This window comes from Hyperolius riggenbachi, chromosome 5 (genome assembly GCF_040937935.1).
Source record: "Hyperolius riggenbachi isolate aHypRig1 chromosome 5, aHypRig1.pri, whole genome shotgun sequence".
NCBI classification, from domain to species: Eukaryota; Metazoa; Chordata; class Amphibia; order Anura; family Hyperoliidae; genus Hyperolius; species Hyperolius riggenbachi.
Window position 1 is genome coordinate 33829135 of NC_090650.1, and position 20559 is coordinate 33849693.

The following is a 20559-nucleotide window of genomic DNA, read 5'->3' on the forward strand; positions in this document are numbered from 1 at the left end:
TTGGCCTTGCGTTCATTCGCATAGGCTTTGTTGGCCTTGCGTTCATTCGCATAGGCTTTGTTGGCCTTGCGTTCATTCGCATAGGCTTTGTTGGCCTTGCGTTCATTCGCATAGGCTTTGTTGGCCTTGCGCTTGTCAGCCTTGCATTATTTTCAATCTACAGAGAATTGAAGCGATAAGCTTTTTGGGAGAACCAAAGACTGATTGGTCCAGATATGCATTTTAGATGTTACTCTTCTTCAGTCAGGGCCAACATTTTGGTCGAAAGGTGCTTCAGGCAGCAGTCCCTCCCTCATGTGAGTAGGGGGTTACTTGCCTATCTCTCCTTTTCCTGCCGTACACTGAGATGGTTAGAGAAAGGTCAGTTTAGACTTACCTGGTAAAGATGTTTCTAAACATCTCAGTGTACGGCATACTACATTCCTCCCTCTATGCTGCCTTCTATCCTTTCTTCCTGACTTTTTTTTGCACTGTTTTGGTGTGGATTGAGCTGTAGACAGGAGTCTGGGTCACGTTTGGGTGTCTCATTGGCCGGATTTCTTGTCTATATACTGAGGGTAGCAGGGGGTGGGGGCCTTTTAAACTTCTTGTCAATTGTGTTTCCCTTGGAGGAGGAGCCTGGAGTCTCTCTCCTTTTCCTGCCGTACACTGAGATGTTTAGAAACCTCTTTACCAGGTAAGTCTAAACTGACCTTTTTTTTGCACATCTTATTTGCATATTTTGCAACTCTATCCCAAAAGGTCTGTATGTAAGGACATTCCCACATACAGTGGTATAGGGCCGCATCTTGTAACTTGCATTTAGGACACCAGGGATTGTAGTGAGCAGGTGGGTTTTTATATTTAATATTAAAGGCAAATTTGCCTCTATGGATAAACTACAGGTGAGATGATCTCCATTTCTCATCTTTGATAACATTCCTTACTACCATGTTCCCTGCTAAAATATATTCCCCTATCCCTTCTTTCTGTAGGATGTCCTCCCACCCTCTCATGGCATTATCAGCTGTAATTTTACTATCTAGGTCTTTAAGAGCCTGGTAAAATTCTGCCAGTGTTCGAGTCGCACATCCTGGTTTCAAAATCGTATCGAATTTAGTAGGAGACATTATTGTTTTTGTTGAGAATAAATTATGGGAAACCATGAATCGCACCTGAGCATAAGGCAAAAAATCACCTTTGGGCAATCCAAATTTTTCCCTCAATTCCCTGAAAGTTAGCCAAACACCCTTGTGTAGGTCAAACATGTTACCCAAATTTTTTAACCCCTTTTCATCCCATCTTGCAAATTCTTTTTGCTGAATACTAACAGGAAAATTAGGGTTGCCCCAAATTGGAAGATACTTAGAGATTTTAAAAGGAAGAGAGCATTTTTTTCGTACTGTCTTCCAAGTAGCAATCGTGTCTCTGAAGATTGCATTTTGCTTTAGGCGTGGCGGTAAATTTTTGAATTGGGCGTGCAGCAGACCTGTGAGTGACCAAGGGAGGAGCGCCTGTTCCCCTTCCAATTTTGTATTAGAATAATTCTGATTTCCTGTGACCCAATCGTGAACATGCCGTAGGAGAGAGGCCAGATTATATTCTCTTATACCAGGGGGAGATTAAGACCACCTAGTGGTTTTGAGAGTGACAGTTTGGCTCTTGACATTCTAGGTTTGCCTGTTCGCTAAATGAATTTCGACCACAGGGAATTGATTAGGGTTACGTCTTGATGCTTGAGGAGCAGTGGGACTGTCTGTAGTGGATAAAGAAGTCTTCCCATGGAGACCATCTTAATCAAAGCTACCCTACCCGCAAAACCAAGGGGCAAATTATGCCATTTCTCTAATTGGGATTTTATGCTTCTAATTAAAGGTGTGAAGTTTAAGGTATACAATTGGGTGGGGTCTCTGGAGAAGGTGATTCCCAAATATCTTAGCGTCGTATTGGTTAATTTAACCCCTAGGGAAGTCCAGGAGGTGGTATCTGCTTTAGATGATATGCAAATATTTCATGAAGTTAGTTTACTATTTTTGATACCTTTTTTTATAACTACTACAACACCACCTAATCACTTGATGTTTTTCTTCATAAAAAAAGTGGTTTCATGCATCATTGACCTCCAAACAAGTTTTACAAGCTATTTAAGGCCAGCTCGAATATTTTACTCGAATACAGACTCGGATAGTGATGTCGGATATCCGAGGTCGAATCGGATATTCGATTACATCGGATATTGAACTTCGAGTGAATTCGGATAGTTTACTATCCGAATTCGACCAAACTCGAATAGGATAATGAGGTATCCGAGCAACACTAATATCTTATCCGTGAGGGTCACACTGTAGTCTGACCCAGTCCTGACTCAGACAAGAACTGCCACTTACATACCTGATGTTTATCTCTATCAGGCGCCGCGCTGCCCCCCCCCCCCCCCCCCCCCAGACCCCGTGCGCTGCCTGGCCAATCAGTGCCAGGCAGCGCTGAGGGGTAGATCGGGACTCCCAAAGACGTCACGACGTCGATGACGGGATTTCCTGATCAGAGATCGCCGGATGCGATTGAAGAGAGTGGGGGGATGCTGCTGCACAGCGGCTATCATGTAGCGAGCCCTGGGCTTGCTACATGATTTGAAAAAAAAAAAAAAACTGCTCTGCTGCTCCCTGGCGGTTTTTAATAGACCGCCAGGGGGTTAAGTATGCTGGGGAATGGGATTGGGGGAGGAGGGGGGACTCCATGTAAAGTCTGCACTGGTGCCAGGGCCGGATTTGTACTTTTTACCGCCCAAGGCCAATTATACCGTCTGTATGGTTGTTATCTCCGTGTGCCCCAATGAGAATTCTACTTACATCATTGGATGTCACAGACAATAACTATTTCATTAATACGCATATAAATTATAAGTTATATTTTCCTTAAGAACTTTTACGTCATGTTTGCCATCTCATTAATGATGGACCCATTGTGTCACAATGTGAGTTAGGCTGAAGTGTACCTGCAGGATAGAGCTTACAGGTCTTGCAGGGAAGACACAAGTACAGAACAGAGAGTTCAAAGGTTAAAGCTGTCCTTGTAGATAGGGATGGCTGCATGGAACAGCCTTACTGTCCCTCACTGAGCCGCCCCTAAATTTCTGGTGCCCTAGGCCATGGCCTATCGGCCTTGCCAGAAATCCGGCCTTGCCTGTAGCCACACCACTGGACGTATACATCTAGCTCTGCAGAGTTATAGTCTGCTAGAGAGATATATGACTTTGTTTTTGCCAAGGAAGAAAGTTCCTGAAACCGTTGAATGCTTTCAACGATCCTTTGATTTGAAGAGATTAATAAGAACTGAGATTGGGCAGAACTTCTAAAATCAATTTAGGCTGGACTAGAAGCAGCTACTGTCTATTCTGCAAGGAGGAAACTTAGCGGCTGGAAAACCTGACTTGGAGAGCAGACAAGAAATACAAGACCTGGCCTGTGGTTTGACATCGGATCTGTAGATTGACGATAAAACCCCTAGCTGCGTACAGTGGGGCATATTTGCTTGCTTAATCCCCGTTCGCTAATCGCATATGCAGAGACAAGACTAATCTCTGTTTATCTAACAGGCTCCCGTCCTAATAATTATACGGGCTAGTCTTACTCCCGAGCGGGACACCAAAGTTCAGGAGTTCAGCGCACACGCCTGTAGTCATCCACTGTCTCCCATTTTAAGAGGAAGACGTGCGTTGTGTGTGACCGACTGTTGACCTGCTATTTCCAAAACAGATATAATGAAATATATTTTGAGGCTTTTTTTTTCTCCTTTCGTTAAGTTGAACAAATTTGTCCGAAAAAGCAATTATCTGAAAGCAAATGTGGACTTTGAAGTGAATTAAGAAGAGCGGTCCCTGTCTGATCGCTGTCGTTAAGACAGGGACGTCATTAAGAATGGCACCAGGTCTTCAAGCCTCAAACTCATCAAGTCTCGAGGTCGTTCTTCAAACTATATTTTTAAAGGACATTTTAAATTGGTTTTGAAGTAATTTATAGAGTAAACCTAAAATGGATTTGCAGTTAGCAAATAGACGCAGATTTGATTTTGCAAGGCTTCTTTAAAGAGGAACCATAACCACATATAGTAGTATGCAATAATGGCCTACAAATCTATGCACAGGTCCTGCCCGATCTACATCTCTGACCTAGTCAGCAGATACACCTGTCCGCCTACTACGCTCCTTCTAACCACCCCACGCATCTCACACTCCCATGCGTGACTACAGCACTTCACTAAGGGCTGTCCCCATCAGGCTTGCCCCCTCCTTCAACACCTTCAAACAAGCCCTCAAAATATACCCCTTCAAGGAGGCCTACCTCACCTTGACGCTGCCTTAACTCTCTCTGCTAAAAACTTCTCGATCCAGCCCGCCTTCTTTCGCATTGCCACCCCATCTCGTGAGTGTAAGCCTTTTGCAAGGCCTTCTCTCCTTGTGTATCATACTTGATTGTACACCCTACCCACAGAAAAATGTGAACTTATATTATTGGAGCTACTACCCCAGTGTATAATCTGGCATTGTGTATCTTATTTCTTATTACCTTTATTGAGTTGTCTGTCACCCCTATTATTATTGACTGTAACCTTATTTATTATACAGTGCTACGTAATATGTTGGCGCTATATAAATAATAATGATTCAGAATACCCAAGTTTACGTTAAATGTCCTGGTTTCAGCCTCAGAAACACTTCCTATAGCTATATATTGCTGTATGTTGGTATGTAGTCCCGCCCTCCCACTGAGGCTAAGCCTACAATGGACCTAATAAAGCTCAGTTGACCTGCAGATATTGGCGTTCCAACTCTGTCCATAGCCCAGATTCTGCTCCTATTCTCCAACACTACACTCTGGACAATTGCACTGCCTTGTAATATTTAACTAGATCCGGGACTGCCAGCCCACCTGACTCCCGATCTAGGTTTAGTGTGGAATTTGAGAACTCTTCCTGTTCCAGATGAGTAGCAAGTGGGCTTGAAGCCGAAGAAGGCTATACAGCCGAAAGATTTCTTTCTTTTATTCTTTTAAGTTAGCCAATAAATGGAATTATCCTGATAAAAAAAACTTCTTGCTGTTCCAGATGAACCAACCAAGTACCGACTGAAGATTTTTAAGCCGAGAAGGTGATGAACATATAGGTAGAGTCTTCCCCATTATGATGCAGACAAAGATTCTCAGGGACTCTCTTCTCTTGTCACTGGTTACTCTGCATCATGTGACTCAGAGAACCCAGAAGTTGGCATGGTCATGTGATTCCAATCGCAACCTTGACAGCATTCTTTAGCACTTGTGGAATAGAGCGAAGATTGCCTGAAAAAGAACTGTGAAGGCAAACAAATAAATCAAAATCTGTTTTTACAGCTAATGATAACTTAAAATTCTGTGTTTCACAACTTGCCAACTTGGCTGACATATTCCAGGGCTAAAATATATATTTGGGTATGATCCACTAGAGGTAATGGTGAAAACAAGAAAGGCTTATTGTCCTGGGCCATGAGTGTAAATGGAGAAGAGGAGAGGTTCAAAGCCAGAGCCTTATGCTACACCAACAGACAGCAAGCACAAAGAGGAGTTAGTATTGCAGTAGAGGAGGTAAGAGCGGATCCAAGAATGTGCTAAGCTCTTGATCCCCAGTGATAAGAGGGTCCGGAGAAGCAGAGAACGATCAGCATATTGTATTTTTCCCTTTAAGCCAGTAGCTAGTGCTTTAAATATGGCATGATCTTCAGCACTTTTAAAGCAGAATATAACCCTGCATTTAAACTTTGCTCTAAAACATTATTTACAGCATATTATATGCAAAAAGCATTTTTTTTTACTAGACCAGCATTGGAAGGGTTACACACAGAGGTTTAAAGTTCAGTGGAGAGATGTGCAGAAGTTCAGATTGTTACATTCTATTTAGTTAAATGTATCTATTGAGAAATGTTACACACTCTTTGGCTGTCCTCCAGCTCCTTTTCAGTCAGAGAGATGAGTCACATGCCACACTTAGATACATTTATGTAAACAAAATGTATCTATGTCAGCTTCGGATGCGTCTGCAGAAATCTCCAGGAACTTTAAAGCTCTGTGTAACCCTTCCAATGCTGGTCTAGTAAAAAAAAAATGCTGGTTGCATATAATATACTGTAAATAATGTTTTAGAGCAAAGTTGAAATGCAGGGTTATATTCCGCTTTAAGAATATGGATGCTATTTTCTGTAATGCTCTTTTCCCACTCTTCAGAAGCACTTCAGATCACGCTCAGCCTCGCATCTCTGCTTATTTTTGTAGTTGATGAGTTCGACAGTAGCAGAAAGCAAAACAAAAAAATCTGTACCTATTTACTCCACAGTGTTGTAAAATGTGTTTAGAACTTGTGTCTAGATGCAGAGTTCCTCTTCAGTAGGGAGGTGTGCGTGATTGCAGAGAATGCTCTGGGGCATCCCTGGAGGCCATAATTACCGGGACTGTGCAGAGGACCTGGCAGTTGGCAGAAGCTGCAGGTGGGGAAAATCATTTTTATATCCAGTTTTTCAGTTCATAAATAAATAGGTGAAAGACAGAAAAGAAAGGGCTCAATCCTATTCCCCGTGGTACGCAGAGAATTCATTCATATTTTAGTGTGCTTCCTCCCTAAAAATGTATTGTAAGTTCTGTACCATTGTTTTATGTCAAACGCACACAAAGCTTTGGAAACACATATAAAATTATGAATTAATTTTTTGCAGAGATGGGCATCTGTAATAATTGTATCTCTAATTCATTTCTGTATGGTGAACAGAGGCGCCAAAAGAGTAAAGCCAACTAAACAGGTTATAAATTGCTTGGAAGGTAGCAGTGGACTAACCTTCTTAAAGAGAATCTGTACTCTAAAATTTTTACAGCAAAAAGCATACAATTCTATTCATTATTTTCTCCTGGGCCCCTCTGTGCTGTTTCTGCCACTCTCTGCTGCAATCCTGGCTTATAATTAACAGTTTTAGGAAGTGTTTACAAACAAACTAACCAGCTTGTGATAGGCTCACATAAGCAGAGTGTGAGTCATACAGAGTGTGCAGGGGGCCTGGAGCGGGTGTGTATCGCTTCTATCCAATCACAAGCAGCCCTGCACATTCCACACATTCCAGCCTTAGCCCGACTGTGCCGACAGAAGAAAACAGATTAGATCATATAACTGAGATAACACAGCCACTGTGCAATTAGAAAAGGATGCAGTAAGCCAGAGCACATTAGAACAGGCAAATGAACTTATAGGATAGAAGAACTAAGGCTGAAAATTTTGTTACAGAGTCTCTTTAAAGAGTAACTGTTAGGCAAAAAAAAAGCTAATTTAAATTTCTATTCTCCTGTGTTAAACAGTTTGGAAGGAAGCCAAAAAGGCAATACTGAAGTTAAAAAGCTATCTTACTTTTTTGTTGGCTGAATAGAAATCCTCTTTATCCCCAGGCAGCTAAGGAGGCCGCATAACAGAACCTGCAGAGCATGCTGGGAGGTTTTTTTTCTCCCTACGGCCCTCCCTGTACGTCCCCTTCATTTCCTTATCCCTCCCTAATTCTTTACTGCAGCCTGATTTGCTGCTTTCTGTCTCCCTCCTTCCCCATCCACACCTCTGTTCATCTGACAGTCCCCCCCCATATCTACCGCACCAAATCCTCCCCTCACCACCACCACCACCCGCGACTGACAGCGCGATCGCCCGCACCAGGCGCCTGGTGCATCTTTGATAGCATACGGTTTATACTCCCCCTTTCAATGCCTGAAGACGCAGGACTTTACCTGTGAAACGTGTTGCAGCATTCTGTGGAGTATCTAATAAATGTATGTCCTTTTAAAATTGACAGTTTGTGTCTGCTTTAAGAAGGGGAGTCCACCGCTACCTTCCAAGCAATTTTTAACCTTCTTAGTTGGTTTTACTCTATTGGCGCCTCTGTTCACCATACAGAAATACTTGTGTCCACCCCGGGCGGAGGGGTGATATACCCCTTTCTTCCTATCTACAGAGAGTGACTTCTTCATCCCGAGTGAGGACAAGTCTAATCTCCCCACCTGCATTTACAGTGGTTGCCTAGGAGGTAACCCTGGTTTGTGAGTGTTCTCTATTATACTCTTCAATTATACTGCACTATATTGGGCTCTCGGTGTTCCCTCCCTTTCTACTCCCTACAATCTCTAATTCATTGTACAGCAAAGTTTTATATGCCTGGGATATTGGTTGTCCGTTATTACAGCAGACATGAAGTAAGATTAAACTGAGATAAAAAAAAAATCTTAAATTCTACAATCCTGGAATCCCATAATCTTATTTTAATTTTGAAGGTTGAAAAATCTGCATCTTAAGAACTGTAACTGTGGTTATAGATTAATGTCAGTTGTGGCTGTCTGTTTTTTTTTTTTTTCATGTGTGCCAGCAGTAAAGATGATGATGATGATGCGCAGGCCGATTGTGGATTAACAATATGAACAAATTACATGGAGACTATCAATCATTTCTTGATCTCTCTCTCTCTCTCTCTCTCTCTTCAGTACATTGATTTAAATGTCCCTCCATGCCCCCTCCCCCCTCCCCCCCTCCATAGCAACAGAACACATTGCTAGCCTCAAGACTAGGGATGAGTATGTACAGCATCGTTCTCTGAATTGTGGCCCGAAGGAACATTTCCTGATCCCGGACAGGCGACAATTATTGTATGTGTGTACTTAACTTTAGCAAAGGGAAAATGTCCGCACTCACCAACAAGTAGCTTCCAGATGCTTTATTAGACATCCATAAAACAGCAAAGAAAGGCTGACATGTTTCGGGCAATTGTGTCCTTATTCATAGCCCAAACTACTTAGCTTTAGCCTAGTTAGGCCAATACTGCTCACCAAGGTGAATAGGGATCACCTTATGTGCTGTTTGCCTGAACTGCTGCTGTGTTGCCTTCAAGCCTCTCAAGGTTTGAGCTGTAATATTTTAGCTGTTGTGTTCTTTCTTCATTTCATTGCTTAGCTAACATTATGCCTCTTGTTGTCCTATTCAGGCTGAGTTACATCAATCATGCCGAAGATCTGGCCTCCAAATTCCTCCAGTGTTTCCCCAAAAACAGGATATCTGCACAGGCCGCGCTCAACCACGACTACTTCAGCAACCTTCCTCCACGGCTCTGGGAGCTGAGCGATAGTAAGTACAGTGCTTTCTGTAATTTTCTCACATTTATGGAGGTGGCCAACAGAGATGGGCTTCCGACTAAGTACGAGTAGCAAGCTGCTTGGAATTGAAATGCTAGAGAATCGCTGATTAATAACCTGAGACTGGGTTTTACAGGGGGCGGTTAACTTTCCCAGAAGTCTGTGCGATAGCGTGCGCTCCGTCACTCATCATAGGAGAACAGTGAGCCGCATTCCATGACTCACTAGACAAGACAAATAACATTTATATTGCGCTTTTCTCCTGGCGGCCTCAAAGCGCCAGATCTGCACCCACTAGGACACGCTCTATAGGCAGTAGCAGTGTTAGGGAAACTTGCCTAAGGTGTCCTACTGAATAGGTTCTGGCTTACTGAACAGGCAGAGCCGAGATTCGAACCCTGGTCTCCTGTGTCAGAGGCAGAGCCCTTAACCATTACACCATCCAGCCACTATCGTGCTTCCTCCTTCAAGCCGGAAGGAGGACCACGCATTGTGCGGACCATGGGCTGCATTCTTAAAATTTCCTCCCCTCCCTCCATTTGAACTTGTGCGCGGACATCAGGGAATTTGAAACTCCCCTCCCGCGTTGCGTCACCATGGCAACAGGACGTCACATGATGTGACATCAGACTATGCCAGTTTATTACATGCTGGCTGTCCGTTGGCGGGCCGGTGTAACAGCGCACGCGGGCCGGAGTCTGCCCATAGGATGTAGTTTGCCCAGCCTTGCCATAGACCTGTTGAGGACCTTATTTGAATTATTCTATGACTATGGTATCAGTGGCGTAACTAGAAATCATGGGGCCCCCAGCAAAATTTGGATGGAGCCCCCAATCTTTACACCCTTTCCCTTGCCAACCCCTGGTGACCCCCTCAGCCTTGGATCACAGCCTTGGAGTACGGTCAGTGACATGACTATGTGCTCTGTAAAGTGCTGCAGAATACGTCAGTGCTGTATAATAATGATAATATGGTAGGACGGTAGACTATGACTATGTTAGGATTAGATTGTGAGCTCCTCTCAGGACAGTCAGTGACATGACTATGTATTCTGCAAAGTGCTGAAAAAGGTGTCAGTGCTATATAAATACATATGTTTCAAAGAACCCGCATAGACTCCCAAGGAGAAAAATGTAATTTTTCCCGGCGTTTCATTTGTGTGCCAGAGTTCCATTACAATGAGACCCAGCCCCCTCCTGCTAAGCCCCACCCCCTTTCCCCTGCTGCGTCCTTTCTGATTCTACATGCAGATCCTCTGCTTCCCCCATGCAGCGGATCAGCACGACCTGTCATTGTTTACCCACAGGAGGGACCTCTTGACGGTTCCCTCGCACGCCGCCATCCGTGCATAATGCGACTCGCTTCTGGAAGGAAGAATAAGACATTGTCAAGTGGAAGAAAAAAGCAAAAACAATTTGTTGGAGACAGAGAGCTGTGATTATTCAGAAGTAAATGGAAATTCTCGTACGCTACCCCTGCAGCAACGCAAAACACAAATATAGAGAGAAGTCTCCAGCCTTCCCCATTCTTTGAATTTTCAATGAAGATCTGGCTCCCTCTTGATTTAACGCAGTGTGACATCCAGAGAATGTAAAGATATTTCAGATGCTCCTTTTTCAGCTCTTTAGAATTTTCAACATCCTCTCTCGATACTTTTCTTTCTTTCTTTCTTTTTTCTTTTTTTACAATAAACAGCTTCCTGGAGACAGAGGAAAACAAAATAACAAATAAAAGTGGGGTGTCCGCGGTGATAACTTGCGTTATCTGAAAATGAAAGGAATATTGCGGAGGCGAGACACAAGAAAAATAAATGACATTTCTTAAAACTAGAATACGATGAACGATTCATGAAGATGCGTTTCTTTTTGTTTTTTGAGGGCTTGTTAATTTAAAGTTACCTGTAATGCCTGGAATAGAATTGCTTAAAGTGGTGTGAAACCCGGCATTTGTTCTCTGCTCTAAAAGATTTGTAGCATATAATGTACTACCACAATTTTCTATTTATTTATTTTAGCAGAACAGCATTCAAACAGTTAAACAGGACTTAATTTTTCAATAGAAAGCTCCCTGCAGTGAGATCTGTATACAAACTGGTTAATAACATCGCATCATACTGTCACTGTTGCAGTTTTAAACCACACTCTTGTCTTTTAAAGAGAACCAGATACGAAGAAGAAATAGATTTATACATACCTGGGGCTTCCTCCAGCTCCATAAGCCTGGATCGCTCCCACGCCGCCGTCCTCCGCTGCCTCTGTCCGCCAATATCCGGTCCCGTAATTTCGGCCAGTCGATGCAAGCGTTGTGCGCTCCCTCCGTACTGCGCAGGCGCATGCGTACAAAGCCAGAGGGAGCCCCTGCGCATGCGTACAACTGGTCACGTCCAGTGGAAGTGATGGGACCCGGTACCGGCGATAGAGGCCGCGGAGGACGGCGGCGTGGGAGCGATCCAGGCTTATGGGGCTGAAGGAAGCCCCAGGTATGTATAAACTTTTTCCATTTTTCAGCTATCCTTCGTCTCTGGTTCCCTTTAAGCTCTAAAACTGAAGAAATAATGACCCTTTGAACTTTCCTGCAGTAAAACGTTATCACAAGCTGTCTCTCACTGCTTCTTGGCGGTTTAAGTGCTTAAGAAAACAGGACTGTATTGGACCCAGTGGGTGGAAGAGCTCAGAGAAGCTCTTTGGCATAGATAACTGAAGTTTTGTTTTTTTAATGCTTCCTGTACTGGAGAAGAAAATGAGGCTTTTCTTTGCTATTAATGTGCTATTTCTTAGCTGTACTACACATACAATTCTCATGCCTGTCTCATAAGAAGATGTTAGTTCCATCATGGTAGTTCTGTTGTCAGAAGCGGCAGGCTATTGATTGCCCCTAAATCACTGCGTCTGGTTTCCCTCTTGCACCCCCTTATCTACGCCTCTGCTAAGGGAAAGTCTAGTCACCTGAAATGTGACACTATAGTTTAACATGGCCAAATATTCTTTTCACCCTATTCTAAAATGAACAAATGAAGGTTCTCTTTCTTTCTGCCTGGCCCTGATTTTTGAATAGGCTCTCGACACAACGAGTCAGAGGAACACGCCACTGCAGTCACCTCGTTCAAATGCTAAGGTGTCCATCGGGCCTGACTACAAATCATGGGCCCCCTTAGCAAAACTTTGATACCCCCCACAATAGTCACACCCCCTCCCTTGCCAACCCCTGGAGACCCTCCCAGCCTGGAGGCCCATCTCACAAGGGTCATATAACAAGTGTGGCCATCAGGATCTTCACACCCATAACAAGTGTAGCCACAAAAACACCTGATCTGAAGGATGGACCCCGGTATCAGAGGGTATGAAGTAGTAGTTAGGACCCTCTTATAGCTCTGGGCCCCCTGTTTTTCCCCTGTACTTACGCCCCGGGTGCCCATTAATGGTACAATTTTTTTTTTCATCAGACGCGATCTTTTAATACATTTTTTATGATCAAAAATAATAGGAAGATGGTTATCGATTGTTCCCATTAACAGGTTGATGAGGCCATTTCCTCCCTTCCAGTTCGATTGTAAAATCCAACATTGGGATTGGTTACATTTTGTGAGCTAGTCAACCAAAGAATCATTTTACATCGATTTTCGTCACACACTGTGTAGTTTTAAAGGGAAAATTCAGCCTAAACAAACATACTGTCATTAATTTACATTTGTTATGTTAATTAAAATAGATAGTTAATATAATCTTTCCCACCCTGTTTTAAAAAAAAAAACCAGACAAATGTTTGTGATTTCATGAGGGCAGCCATCTTTTTGGTTGAAAGGAGGTGACAGGGAGCATGAGACACAGTTTCAACTGTCCTGTGTCCTGATCACCCCTCCCAGCTGCGCGCACTAGGCAACGAGAACAACATCAGAAATCCCATCATGCTTTGCATGGCATCATGGGAAAATTTATTTGATGGGGCGGAGCTTAGCTTAGCTTCTGTGCAGCTAAAAATGAGGCTTGGGTAAAAAAAATGATGCTGTGAAACTATTAAAGAAACACCAAGCCTTTTCAGTGCTGCTGAATAGATTTGTAGTCTGGAGCTTCACTTTAAAAAAAAATGTGTCAAAAGATCACATCTGATGAAAAAATTGTACTAATGGCAACTTTATGCTGTCCAATCTACCAGTAAGATCAACAGAGTCTACCAAGAAGGAATACCTAAAGAGTATGTGCAATAAACAGCGGTTGTTTCATTGTGATCACTGTCAGTGCATTGAATTTATCTAATAAACATCTGCCATTTGTCAGTGTGTGGCCGGAAGTGAACCTATACAATCCCCAGAAGCAAAAACAGGGCTGCTGCTGAATAGTTTACCTGCGCCCTGCAGCCTTTACTGCCCCCTGCTGAAATTTCTGTAGATAGCAGTGTGCGACCTTCTACCTGAGACTGATGGGTCAAACACTGCTCTATGCCACCACATGAGGCTTCGGGAAGTCTTCAGGAGCCAAGGTGCTCCTGATGAAGGGCGGCACCGTACTGCTTATGCGCAAGAGAACGCAATCACACAGGCGCAATATGGAGCCGCCCATCTTCGGGAGCACTCAGACTTCCGAAGCCTCATGTGGCAGCAATGAGCAGTATTTGACCCATTGCTTGCTAACAGGGTTGATGGCGCTGGAACGAGGGGGCCAGGAGAGGAACGGGAAGTCTCTAGAGGACCTAGAGCTTTCCCTCTCCATCGGTGAGTGTGTTTTTGTTTTTTGGGTTTTTTTTTTTTTTTTCATTTCACTTTAGGTTAGCTTTAAAGGAATACTGTAGGGGGTCGGGGGAAAATGAGTTGAACTTACCCGTGGCTGGTAATGGTCCCCCGCAGACATCCTGTGCCCGCGCAGCCACTCACCGATGCTCCGGCCCCGCCTCTGGCTCACTTCTGGAATTTCTGACTTTAAAGTCAGAAAACCCCTGCGCCTGCGTTGCCGTGTCCTCGTTCCCGCTGATGTCACCAGGAGTGTCTAGCACAAGCCCAGTATGGTCTGTGCCTGCGCAGTACACTCCTGTGACATCAGGGGAAGCGAGGACACGGCAACGCAGGCGCAGGGGTTTTCTGACTTTAAAGTCAGAAATTACAGAAGTGAACCGGAGGCGGGGTCGGAGCATCGGTGAGTGGCTGTTAGGGCACAGGATGCCTGCGGGGGACCATTAGAAGCCCCGGGTAAGTTCAACTCATTTTCCCCCGACCCCCTACAGTATCCCTTTAAGTGAGCAACTTTGGTTTCCCATGATGCTTTGCTCCCAAATATGCAGATCATCTCTTTATGCCCCTGAAATCAAGGCTTCACATCCAGAGCCGCTGGTTTATAGTGAAGCCTATAGCTAATTAATAAGGGCTCTTTTACACTGCTTGCAATTTGATGCAATTTTACACGCCATTCCGATTTTTGATGTCCATTAACCTCCCCGGCGTTCTATTGAGATCGCCAGGGCGGCTGCGGGACGTTTTTTTTTATAAAAAAAAAAAACTATTTCATGCAGCCAACTGAAAGTTGGCTGCATGAAAGCCCACTAGAGGGCGCTCCTGTTGCATATTTCTGATCGCCTCCCGCGATCAGAAGTAACAAGAAGGGCCGCGGTGAGCAGCCCTCCTTGTTTTGCTTTTCTCATCGCCATGGCGACGAGCGGAGTGAAGTCATGTACGTCAGCCGACGTCCTGACGTCAGCCGCCTCCGATCCAGCCCTTAGCGCTGGCCGGAACTGATTGGTCCGGCTGCGCAGGGCTCGGGCGGCTGGGGGGACCCTCTTTCGCCGCTGCTCGCGGTGCATCGCCGCAGTGCGGCGGCGATCAGGCACCACACGCGGCTGGCAAAGTGCCGGCTGCGTGTGCTGCTTTTTATTTGATAAGAATCGGCCCAGCAGGGCCTGAGCGGCAGCCTCCGGCGGTGATGGACGAGCTGAGCTCGTCCATACCGCTCAGGAGGTTAAAAAAAAGTTCTTCATGCTGTGTTTTTCCTGCCTTTTTCTTCTCGTGTTGCTAGCATCCAGAGGAAATTGGAAATTGCAGTTGAGATTTGCAGTGTAAAAGAAGCCTGACCACAGATACTTTTGTATTACGATTTTTAGTTTCAGAGCATGGAGGCACAACATTATTCAGATGGATTAGTGAAGGAGAATCATATAGGAGCTTGATGTAGTGTGTGGGCCACTAGTCGATCAACTTTCGATCAACCACACTGTACCTGTAGTTGATCGGCCAATAAAGTCGCTTAATTTCTCAATGGAAAATTGAGTAATATATGGGTACCTTTAGATTATCTGGGTGATGACAAAAGAGCTCTGGAAAGTTGAAATATTCATTATTCTTATGTATTGGCAGCTGAATGAACCAGATTGTATGTCACACTGAAATGGCTGCTGTGCAAACTTCAGAGATCAAATCTACCCCCTTAATTTGAAAATGGGAATATGAGACTGCAGGGAGATTTTATATTCTGTTGTTGCTACACATACAATTTATCGTCTCAACTTATGAGATAATTGTATCCATAGTACTTATAGTAAACATAATTATTATTTAGCATTTATATAGGGCCGACATCTTCCACAGCACATAGAGGAGCTCACAACTAGTCCCTACCATAGTCATGTCTATGTATGTATCGTGCAGTGTATGTATCGTAGTCTAGGGCCAATTTAGGGGGAAGCTAATTAACTTATCTGTAGGGTTTTTGGAATGTGGGGGGAAAGCAGAGTACCCAGAGGAAACCCACGCAGACAAGAGGAGAACATACAAACTCTGTGCAAATAGTGCTCTGAGTGCAATTTGAACCAGGAACCCAGCGCCATAAAGAGAAATTGCTAGCCACTACACCACCTGCCCCTGCCACAGAGTTGTGAGCAGGGACCATTTCATAGCCCACCCCCACCCATTCCTATACATTTTAAATTGTCCTACTCCACCCCTGGGGCTGGTAGCTGAATTACAAATGAATGGGGACAGGTCGGGATGGGGCAAGATTCTGTCCATGCTCACAACTCTGTTCTGTACAGTGAGATGGTGTAATCCAAGCTTCAGAGCCTGCTGCCCTGCACTTCCCCTACTTCTGGCTACACGGTCAAGGTCCGCCCACACGCTAGGTAAAAGTTAACAAATGAGCACTGTTGCTCAATAGACATTTCCTGTAAAAAGTAACAAGTTGTTGAAAAAAAAAACGTTCTCACACACTGATATTCCAAACCATCATTTAGTTCATAAACTTCATAAGTGCGCATGCTCTGGAACAAGGTCATCGACTATGCTTTATCTGCCCTATAGTCACCTGATTTGATCCGGCAGTTGTATCAGGCAGAATACATGATATTGGATGTTGTCATTGAGCTACATTTTTACAATTCTCTTCAGACAACCGACTTTTAACTAACGCATGTACAAGGCTGAAGACCAGATCTAAATTGCGGAATGTTTATTTAACTAAGCGGTAATATTATATCATTTAAAGGATACCCGATGTGACATGATGAGATAGACATGTGTATGTACAGTGCCAAGCACACAAATAACTATTCTGTGTTCCTTTTTTTCTTTCTCTGCCTGAAAGAGTTAAATATCAGGTATGTAAGTGGCTGACTCAGTCCTGACTCAGACAGGAAGTGACTACAGTGTGACCCTCACTGATAAGAAATTCAAACTATAAAACACTTTCCTAGCAGAAAATGGCTTCTGAGAGCAAGTTAGAGGTAAAAAGGGGAATTTCTTATCAGTGAGGGTCACACTGTAGTCACTTCCTGTCTGAGTCAGGACTGAGTCAGCCACTTACATACCTGATATTTAACTCTTTCAGACAGAGAAAGAAAAAAAGGAACACAGCCTAGTTACGTCCAGTGGCTGGATAGTGTAATGGTTAAGGGTTCTGCCTCTGACACAGGAGACCTGGGTTCAAATCTCGGCTCTGCCTGTTCAGTAAGCCAGCACCTATTCAGTAAGCCAGCACCTATTCAGTAAGGAGTTTCTTGGGCAAGTCTCCTTAACACTGCTACTGCCTACTGAGAGCGCTCTAGTGGCTGCCTCACAAGCGCTTTGAGTCTGACAGGAGAAAGGCACTATACAAATACTGCCATTATTTGTATGCTTGGCACTGTACATACACATGTCTATCTCATCATGTCACATGTCACTTCGGGTATCCTTTAATAGCTTAGTAGTCAAAATGATCACTTTAGATCACTGCGTGGAGATGAGATTTGATGAAACATTTCATTTCTGTGGGTTTGTTCACACTAAGGGCTTGATTCACTAAACCGTGCTAATTCATAGCACGGCCACGCTATCTCAAATTTTTGCGCGCAATCACGGACGCAAATTTGCAATTACGTGCAAGAATTTGCGATGGCGCGTGAAAACACGCGCAAAACACTAGCACGGCCGTGCTATGAGTTTCCACGGTTTAGTCAATCGAGCCCTAAGAGCGTTTTCGCTTTTTTTAAGCGATGGCGATTTGTAAAATCTCTTTAAAAGCACTTCTGCAATGTTACTCTATGTGAGTGCTCTCACATGAGCGATGAGCTTTCTTTCCAATCGCAAATGCGGCTCCTCCACCACTTCCTGAGCGTTTGCGCTTCAATACAAAGTTTAGGGAAGTCACAAAAGGCTTTGAAAAGCGATTTGCCCAGCGCTTTTAAGAATAAATACATTGTATTTATTCAGTTGCAGGTCAAAGAGTTCACTTCCTGAGTGTCATCAGGAAGAAAAACCCAAATCTCCGGACAAAAAGCGCTTACAAAAGTGGCCAACTAAGCGCAAATCACTCTAAAAACGCAGGGAAAGTGCTTTAACCAGTTCACACCCCCCCCCCCCCCCCCCCAAGGGTTTTTACTCTGAGCAATTTTCACTTGTCCGGGCTCCTCCCTTTTATTCCCTAATAACTTTATTACTACTTATCACAAGAAAATGATCTATACCTCGTTTTTTTCACCACCAATTAGGCTTTCTGTGTGTAGTACATTTTGCTAAGATTTTTTTTTATTCTAAATGCGTTTTAATGGGAAAAAAACAAAAAGAAAATGAAGAAAAAAAATCATTATTTCTCAGTTTTCAGCCATTATACTTTTAAAATTAAACATTCTCCTGTGGATAAAACACACATTTTATTTGCCCAGTTGTCCCGATTATTAAACCATTTAAATTATGTCCCTATCACAATGTATGGCGACAATATATTATTTTGAAATATAGGTGTTCTTTTTCTTTTCTTTCTTTTTTTTTTTTTTGTTCTGGCCATAATTACAAGCACCTATATAATAAATTAAAATTAATTTTCCCCCATAAAGTATAGATTAAAAAATCTGAGTCCCTAAGGCAACTATTTATTTACTTATTTATTTTCAGCTTTTCATCTGATTTTTTTTTTCAAGTGTTTTTTTTTGGGGGGGGGGGGGGGGGGGTGTAGGGTTGGAAGTGTAATTTCATTAATTTTATTAAGTGTGTATGTACTTGTATATGTATGTGCGCTCTATGTGTAATATACTTTTTGGCCACAAGATGGCGCTAATGAACACTCTCCCGTATAGGAAGTGATCACTTTTTTTTTTTACACTTTATTAAACTGTTACAGTTTCCTGTTTTTGTGAATGGAGGTGGCCGCTGTTCGCGGTCGCGTCCAGAATGGACTCCGCTCGGTCCTCTTCCTCAATCACCCAGCACGGGAACCCGACGGATACGGAGGCGGTAGCGGCGCGCACACGTGCGGAGCGGCGGCGGGAACGCGCGACATATTAAAACGTCATGTTGCCATTAACAGGCAAAAGCATGACGTTTTAATACGTTAGATTGCCGTTAAATGGTTAAAAAGCGCTCACAAAAGCACTCAGCAATTGGGCTGGCGATTTATAATGTGAACAAGGCCTTTCAGTTTTCACTCTGAGTGCAGTAGTTGAACAGGCTCTTTAGTGACATGTAATACTATGCAGTAAATTATTCAGGATATCCACTTTGAGGCCTGGAACCCACTACAAAACGCTATCGCTAATCGCAATCGCTAGCGTTTTGTATGAGCGGTTTGTAAGCGATTTCATGAGCGTTTTCGGGAGCGATTTTAAAAAGTGTAATTAATCTGCCAGCGGTTGTGTGGCGATTAGCGTTTTTAATTCTGATTTGGTCCTTTCAATTAATTTTAAGATATTTACAGTGTGCAGTAATGTAAAAACGCTAGCAAAATCACTCAGTGCAGGTTTTGACGAGCGATTATGCCAGCGTTTATATACTTTACATTGCAGAAACGCTGACGCTCAAAAATGCTGCATGTCCTGACGCTCTAGTGGAATTTGGCCCATACATTAACATTAGCTGAGCGTTTAGGGAAATCGCTAGCGGTTTGAATCGCTCCCTAAACACTCAGAAAATCATTCTAGTGGGTTCCAGCCCTTACAGGAATTATCCTAGTTTCAGCATCAGAAACCCTTTCTGTAGCTACACTATATATTGCTGTTTATTGAATGTAGCCCCACCTCCCAGCAGGGGTGTAACTACAGGGGAGGAGCAACTGCAGGGGGGCCCGTAACTATAAGGAGGACCCCAACTACTACATCAATCCCTCTGATAAATGGGTGTATTCTTCAGATCAGGTGTTTTTGTGGCTACGCTTGCTATGAGTGTGGAGATTATGATGTCTACGCATTTTTTGACCCTTGTGAGTTGGGCCCCCAGGCTGTGAAGGGCACTAAGAGGAGGCAAGGGAATGGGTGTGAACACTGGGGGGGGGGTCCCATCAGGTTTGCTGCGGGGCCTCATGATTTGTAGTTACGGCTGGGCCCCCCAGTAATGCTTAGCTGATCAGCTATGTAGAATTCCCCAGCATTCTGGGAGACCAGGTATATTTTGTACTGGCTTCGGGACTCTCAGTAACCCTACCTTCCACAGAGGTCACCTGCCAGCAGTTGTCACCACCAGCGATAAATTTCACAAGGTAAATCGGGGTGAGGGAAGATTTTACAATGGGCAAACACTGACTAAATCATTCATAAAGTAATATTGCACTTTTATTCATTGTTACTTTCACTACAGTTCCTCTTTAACCCTTTAGCTGCCTTGATCGAGTTTATCTCATTTGAGATAAGCGCCCTGCTTTTGACCTCAGCCAGCAGAACTTGTTGCGCTGTAAATTCTTGGAATGTTTTGATGTCTCTGTGTTAGCAGAAAATATAGAAACTGAAAGCAGAAGTCCTCTGCTATAGTCTAACACTGCCCCCTAGTGACAAGTGGCCTTAAATACACTTTACAACCGTACTAATTACAAGCAGGGCAACATAACAAAGAAGAAAGAAGAAGAAAAAAAATGCTAAAATAAATTGGCATGGAGCATGTGCAAACCTCTAGGTCTGCTAAAGAGTTGAAGACAGAGGTCAAACATTTTTTTTACTTTTGCCTATTTGTTCTTGCGTTTTGCCT

At 43.6% G+C, this 20559-nt stretch overlaps 1 protein-coding gene across 11 annotated transcripts in view; it reads left to right on the plus strand.

The window, feature by feature from the left end:
- CDK14 (cyclin dependent kinase 14) overlaps positions 1-20559 on the plus strand; it is a 579759-nt gene that overhangs the window by 455942 nt on the left and 103258 nt on the right. For all 11 annotated transcript variants that reach the window (XM_068235460.1, XM_068235463.1, XM_068235466.1 and 8 more), the window contains one exon: positions 9008-9147. In XM_068235460.1, coding sequence (XP_068091561.1) covers positions 9008-9147 — 140 coding nt within the window. The remainder of the gene's footprint in view (positions 1-9007; positions 9148-20559) is intronic.